The sequence below is a fragment of the Podarcis pityusensis genome, assembly GCF_964106645.2.
Source record: "Podarcis pityusensis genome assembly, chromosome: W".
NCBI lineage: Eukaryota > Metazoa > Chordata > Lepidosauria > Squamata > Lacertidae > Podarcis > Podarcis pityusensis.
Genome location: NC_138045.1, coordinates 8318734 through 8326219, shown reverse-complemented (window position 1 = coordinate 8326219; position 7486 = coordinate 8318734). Strand labels below are relative to the sequence as shown.

Here is a 7486-nt window from a genome sequence, read left to right as displayed (position 1 = left end):
ATAAAATATTATAATAAGCTATATAAAGCAGGAAATGAGACAGAGGATGAAATAAAAGAGTATTTATGTGGAAAGGACATACCTAAAATTAAGAAAGAAAAGATTCAAGATCTAAACTCCCCAATAACCACTACAGAGCTTCATCAAGCGATAATTAAGATGAAACTGGGAAAATCCCCAGGTCCAGATGGTCTTACCGCAATACATTACAAAAAATTAGAGGAACCATTATTATCACCTATGAAGACACTCTTAAATAGAATACTAAAAGACGGGAAGATTCCCAACACCTGGAAACAGGCTCACATAGTAGTAATCCCAAAACAAGGACGAAATAAAGAGTTTATAACCAATTATAGACCAATATCATTACTAAATAATGATTACAAGATCTATGCACAAATATTGGCAACAAGATTAAAGACAGTTTTGCAGGATTGCATAAATAAAGAGCAGGCAGGGTTCTTGCCGGACAGGAAAATGAGTGATAATATAAGAACAGTGATTGATATGATCGAGTATTTAGACATGAAACCGAGTAAGAAGGTAGCCTTTGTTTTTGTGGACGCGGAAAAGGCGTTTGACAAAGTATCATGGAAATTTCTAAAAATATTATTAGACCAGATGGACATGGGAGACCAAATTACAAGAGGGCTAACAAGAAGCAACAACAAGAAGCAAATATAATAATAAATAATGACACGACTGATTATTTTAAAATACAGAAGGGCACCAGACAAGGGTGCCCACTTTCACCATTATTATTCATTTTGGTTTTGGAAATATTAAATCAAGAAATCAGACTGGATCAAGAAATAAATGGAATATCCCTAGGAGAGAAAATATACAAAATAAGGGCATTTGCAGACAATTTAGTCTTAATGGTGGAAAACCCAAAGGAAAGCATAGCAAAGGCTCTAGAAAAAATGGGAAACTTTGGAAGGGTCTCAGGTTTTGCTTTGAATAAAGAAAAAACGAAACTGATGGTAAAAAACATGGGAGATCAAGAGAAAAAGGAACTGGTAGAAAAATTTGGATTACAAATTGTAAAAAAAGTGAAATATTTAGGAATACAAATAACAATGAAAAATATAAATTTGTTTGAAGATAATTATAAAAAAAAAATTGGGAAGAAACAAAAAGAGAAATGGAAACTTGGACAAGATTGAATTTAACACTCTGGGGTAGAATTTCGGCTATTAAAATGAATATTTTACCAAAACTCTTGTTCCTTTTTCAAATGATTCCCATAATAGGTAAAGATGATTGTTTTAAAAAATGGAAAACGGACCTAACAAAGTTTATTTGGCAAGGCAAAAAGCCACGGATCAAACATAAATTATTAACCGACATAAAAGAGCGGGGAGGTTTCGGACTCCCAGACCTGAGACTATATCACGATGTGGCATGCTTTACTTGGATCAAGGAATGGATCAAATTGGATAACAGTGACATTTTGGACTTGGAGGGATGGAACAACAGATATGGTTGGCATGCCTATCTAATTTATAACAAAGTGGCAGTACATAAAGAATTTCTAAACCACGCAATTAGAAATGCATTATACAAGGTCTGGGTGAGATATAGAAGGTTGTTAGAACCAAAAACCCCATGGTGGGTCTCACCGTTAGAAGTAATATCGGTTAAAAAGAAAAATACTATAGGAAGAATGGCGACATACCAGCAGCTCCTAAAGGAAGAACAGGGCCAATTAAAATTAAGACCATATGAAGAGGTGACCCAATACTGTACTACATGGTTACAATATCACCAAATTGCACAAATATTTAATCAGGATAAAATAATAGGATTTGAAAAAGAGGAATCAAAATTACAAAAAGTATTATTACAAAACTCAAAAAAGAATATATCCAAAATGTATAATTTATTATTAGAATGGGAATTAAAGGATGAAGAAGTAAAAGAAGTTATGATTAAATGGGCACGTGATATAGGATATGTGATTCGGCTGGAACAATGGGAGAAAGTATGGAAATATGATATTAAGTTCGCGGCATGTTATACAATAAGAGAAAATTTTATGAAAATGGTGTACCAATGGTACTTAACTCCGGTAAAATTGGCTAAAATTTACAAATTAAAATCGAATACCTGTTGGAGATGTAAAAAAGAAATAGGAACAATGTTTCACATGTGGTGGGAATGCCGACCTATTAAACAATTCTGGAACGAAATTTACGAAGAACTCAAAAAGATGTTTAAAATATCTTTCAGTAAAAAACCGGAGGCATTCCTTTTAGGTTTAATTACAAATGATATTCCCGGAAATCAAAGGAAAGTATTCCCTTATGCAACAACAGCTGCCAGGATGCTTATAGCAAAAAACTGGAAAGGGAGGAAAATTCCATCAGTGAAAGATTGGCAAATTAAATTTTATGAATACATAAATCTGGCAAGACTCACAGCATTCATAAGGGGACAATCGGACCAGAAATTATTAAAAGAATGGGGTTGTGCTAAAGAGTATATGAAAAAACATTGTTCTGGAGTAAGTATATTGGTATGTAATGAATGATGCTTTACAGGGTTAAAGAGGGAAAAAAATGGTGTAAAAAAAAAAAAGGACAAAGATGGAAGTAATCTAACCAGACACAACAATATAGTAAGAGTAAATTTTTTGAGGTCTTAGAACAAAGGAAGGAAGTCAATATGTGTAAATGTACGTAATGATATGGTTTTTTTCTGTAGATGTGTGTTTTTTCGTTTTTGTTTAGTTTTGTTTGGTTTCCTTTGCTTTTTTTTTCTTTTTTTTCTGTTGTTTTTTTTTGTATGTTCCGTTTTGTTTGTTTGCATAGTATTATTTTGGATTCAATGTTTGTAATTTTTGTTATGATTCTGCATTGAAAATAAATAAATATTAAAAAAGAAAAAAAAGAGAAACACCTTGGGGAAGCAATGTAGCCCTCTTTCTGCACCTGCAAGCCTTGTTGCGAAGAGCGAAGTCAGATTCCATGGTATCTGCACGACCTGATGCCCCACAGCCTCTCCCTCATGTGTGCTGCGAGGGCCCAAGGCGGCTCCATTTGGAAAGTCTGGCTGAGCTTCAGAGCAGTGGAGAAACCAGCAAAGGCAAGTGTAGCTCCCCTCCAAACACCAGAACAATCTCTGCACAACGGATCTTTCATTTTGAAACAACCGTTTCCCAAAAAATTAAGAGTGTGTGTGCACCAAGTACAGGAACCCAGGACAGAAAAGCAGAAAGACAAAGTTGCAGAACTTGGGGTCGGGTGGGGAGCCCAACCCAACCCAGCTGTACCCACTGCCTCAGCTCCCCTCCTGCTGCCCAGCCTGCGCCCCCTCCTCCTCCCTGGTCCCTTTAGGCAGTGCTTAGTGTTTCATGAAGAATGAACACCCTAGAACTCTACTTGGCAGAATGGGGAGAGATAGCTGAACTATAGAGAGCAGGCTAAGGCGTACGTGGGCCACAGTGGCTGCCCTGCCCCTTCTTGATGAGCATCAAGGCTGGGGGGACAGAGAAAGAGGTCCTGCAATCCCAGGACAGGCCAGGAATCCTTATGCCTGGTACCCACCAAGAGTAGCACATGCTCAGCTGCAGCAGAAGGGGAGAGCGTGGACTACTGCGCAGGGACTGAGAGCAGCAGTGGTGGTAGTAGTAGTAGGATGGGCAGGGGAATGACTGTCCTCCAACAGGGTCCCTCCCCAAGCACCCTGAACCTGCTGCCAATGCCCTGGAACCATGTGGAAAGCCAAGTGTGCAACCGTGTCAGGAGTCAAGAGGAAAAGGTGGAAAGGGCGAAGCACAGGGAAGGGAGCTGGCACATGGCAAGATGGCACAAGGGGAAGGGCAGGCACCAGAGAACAGAGGCTGGGCCTTGCCTCTTCCCTCCCCACTTCGTCTCCAGTCACGCTTGGCACCTTTCGTAGTCATCCGCCCCCAGCAGGAAGCCCAGGAGGAAGCCGATGGCACTCGGCAGAACGTTGAGCAGAGGCCATAGCAGGAGGCTGGCGAAGAGGGTGGCTGCAGGGAAGCGAAAACATTTGCATGAGAGGAGGCGGGAGCAGGAGGAAGGCCAGCTCCCAGCCAGGACAGGCAGGCCTTACCTAGCATGTTGCCACTGACGTTGTTGCTCTCAGAGTATTTCAGCAGCTCCCGCAGGAAAGCCACCACGAAGCGGAACACGTTCTGGTGCGACCGCGGCAACTGGCAGATCACCGGCAAGACAGGGAGGGGCGGTTTGGAGTTTCAGTGTAGAGCTTTGCTAGAGGAGGGGCATGGATCACTAGCACGGTGTACTTGTTGTGTTTGCAGGTTTAGACCTGGCATTAAAAAAAGAATGTTTAAAATGGTAACCGGACTAGAACCCTGCTGGGAACTTTGGGGAATAATACACCTGTAGAGTCGGAAGGGACCATGAGGGTTAACTAATCGAACCCCCTGCAATGCCTAAGGTGGGGCTCAAACTCAGGACACTGAGATGAAGAGTCTTATGCTCTACCAACTGAGATATCTTGGGGGAAGGGCCATTGCTCTGCTTTTCATGCAGAAAGTCTCAGGCTCCACCCCCAGCATCTCCCAGGAGGGTAGGGAACATCCCTTGTCTGAAATCCTGGAGAGCCACTGCTTGTCAATTTCGACAATACTGAGCTAGATGGCCCAGTATATGGCCGCTTCCTGGGGTTGGAAATTCAAGCGAGGTTCACTGAAACAGGTGGGCTATTGTTACAAGTCCTGGTCAGAAAGCAAAAAGGCAACATGTTGGGATACTGCCAGGGAGATAAAGTCCATCAAGGCCCCCAAGCCGTCTGCCGGACGATCCATCGACCTCCCGTAGGCACGCAGCGACATGAGTTTCTAGAAAATATCTTGCCACATTCCAGACTCATGCACGCTCTATCAGCAGATAATGCACAGCAAAAGTTGCACCCAGGAGAGCATTATTTACAAGTTTATTCAGCGTTGATCAGAACACAGAAAAACATGACTGACTGCTTTAGTGTCTGCGACACCAGAGAGAAAACGAAAGCAACAGAAAACATAAACATCCTGTGAACAGGAAATACGCAGACTCTGACTCACAAAGCCTGCTCCCTTTTAAGGTGGAACGGAAATATCCTAACATCCTCCCCCTTTCCGTGTAACCTGTAGTACCTGTGGTTCAACCCAATTGCAACCTTTGTACGTAAACCTTAAGTTGTTCTCTGTTAACAACCTTAGACAACAGATCAGCAGGAATTTCATTTCCTGGCATGTAGGACACCTGAATGAGTCCTTTCTGAATACACTCTCTTGCACGATGTAGCTTAATCTGCAAGTACTTGGTCCTTTGCTTGCAACTCTCCGAGTTCAGCAAAGCCAAACACGATCTATTGTCTTGATACACTTGTACAGGACATTTCACAGAAACCCCGATGTCCTTAAACAGTTGCATCAACCATTCACAATCCATGAGTGAAAATGACCGAGCATTGAGTTCTGCTTCACAGGAACTTAGGCTCACTGTCGTCTGCTTTTTGCACAACCAGTCAAACAGGCAGTGGTTGTACATGTAGCATACTCCAGAAGTGCTTGTACCATCCGTGGTGTCACTTCCAAAACTTGCATCTGCAAAGATTTCAAGACCTCCAGTCTTCTGACTGGTGAACCTCAGCCTGTAGTGCAAAGTCCCTTTCAAATAGCGGGCTATGCGCTTCAGAGCTTTCCAATCCTGAACAGTAGGATTGTTGGCATGTCTGCTAAGCAGGTTAGTGCTTACAGCTATGTCAGGTCTTGAACATCTAGCAATGAAATTCAACTTGCCTAGAATGCATCTGTACAGCGTTGTGTCAGAAAACGCTTCAGCAGTACTATCTACCTGGTAACCTGTCACCATCGGTGTGTCTGCTGGGTTTGCATCAACCAAATTCAACCTGGTTAATACATCAGCAATTTTCTGTGTTTGGTGTACCAGAAAATTACCTGCTTGGTCCCTCTCCACCTGCAGAGAAAGATAGTTGGATACCTCACCAAGATCCTTCATGTCAAAGTGCTCCTTCAGCTGAGCTAGGGTGCTTTGGTACAAAGCCTGATTCTTCCAAAACATCAGAAGATCATCAACAAAACATAAACAATACAGTTTGTTTTGCCCCTCCTCCTTGACAAACACACATGGATCAGCTTTGCCCTGGTGAAAACCTAGAGAAAGCAATGTCTCAGTGAGTTTTGTGTTCCAACACCTGGCACTCTGCTTGAGACCATATAAGGATTTCCGCAGTTTACAGACCATTCCCTTCTGTATCTGCATCCCGTCAGGTGGAAGCATAAACAGCTCCTCCTCCAAACTTCCGTACAAAAAAGCTGTATTAATGTCATGATGGGAAACATGCAGTTTCTCCTCTGCAGCTATCTTGAGCATCAGCCGAATGCTCTCATATTTGACGGTTGGTGAGTAGGTCTCGTGGTAATCCTGTCCTGGTACCTGTGAAAAACCTCTGGCAACCAATCTGGCTTTGTGTCTGACAACCTTGCCATTCTGGTCTGTCTTGGCCTTGAAGACCCATTTGCTGCCAACCAGTCTCATTCCTGGGACTACCGGTACCAGTTCCCAAGTTTGGTTCCTGTTCAAGGAATCAACTTCAGCCTTCATGGCATTAAGCCAAGGCTCAGCATCTTTAGAGGTTAACTCCTGAACCTCTTTGAAGCTTGAAGGTTCCCACACCTTCTCTGAGCTACTAAGAACAGCAGTTGCTGTCTTAGCAAACTCATCAGCAAATCTCTTTGGAGGTCTGCCCTTGGTCGCTCTCTCAGATCTGCGTACTAGACGCAAGTCTTCTGGACTCATCTCCTCTTTCTTAGGAGAAAAGTGACCAATGGTGAACAGTGGTTCTTCCAGTTCATTGTCAGACACATCAGATGGTCTGACTGAGGCCTTTGCGCTCTTGTAGTCTGCTGTGTCATCACTTTCACTGACATCAGCAGCAGCGCCGCCCACTGAGCTGGAATCCGAACTCTGATCATCATCATCATCATCATCATCCTCAGCAGCTTCCTCAGCTTTAGCTGCTTTTTCGACGTCACCTTCATCCTCCTCTGGGTAACTCTGGAAAATTCCCACATTTTACCCCCACTTAGGATTGTACTCAACACTCCTTGTGAACTTAATGGACTTAGAGTTGGTCATCCATACCCTGTATGCACCTTTTTCGTACCCCATGAACAAACCATGTGCCCCACGCTTCCCAAGCTTGTTGCTCTGTGGGGTGTGTACCCACATGTCAGAACCAAAGATTCTCATGTGCTTGATGTTGGGTTTCTTACCAAACATCTTCTCATAGGGGGTACAACCAATAGGTGATGACAATCTGCGATTATAAGTGTAAGCAAAATTCGATAGAGCCTCCCCCCAATACTTATCAGGGAGATTGGCATCATGCAACAATGTTTTCTTTTTTTTTTTTAAAGCAATTTATTAGGTTTTACAGTAAAAATAAACATAATAAGCAGTGTAACATTGATCTTAACATATTT

General features: G+C 42.5%; 1 protein-coding gene and 1 pseudogene across 2 annotated transcripts in view; both read right to left on the bottom strand.

The window, feature by feature from the left end:
- Positions 1-3884: 3884 nt before the first annotated feature.
- The window catches only part of LOC308467623 (inositol polyphosphate 5-phosphatase OCRL-like), a 57841-nt pseudogene continuing 54239 nt past the window's right edge, over positions 3885-7486 (bottom strand). Inside the window, exons 17-18 of the transcript in view lie at positions 4084-4195; positions 3885-4000 (exon numbers count right to left, since the gene is read on the bottom strand). The product of the transcript in view is annotated as an inositol polyphosphate 5-phosphatase OCRL-like (transcript). The remainder of the gene's footprint in view (positions 4001-4083; positions 4196-7486) is intronic.
- The window catches only part of LOC308467624 (uncharacterized protein), a gene marked incomplete at its 3' end in the record, with an annotated part of 95706 nt that continues 92899 nt past the window's right edge, over positions 4680-7486 (bottom strand). The window contains exon 3 of the mRNA XM_080989361.1: positions 4680-4711. Within this exon, the coding sequence (XP_080845487.1) occupies positions 4680-4711 (32 nt within the window). The remainder of the gene's footprint in view (positions 4712-7486) is intronic.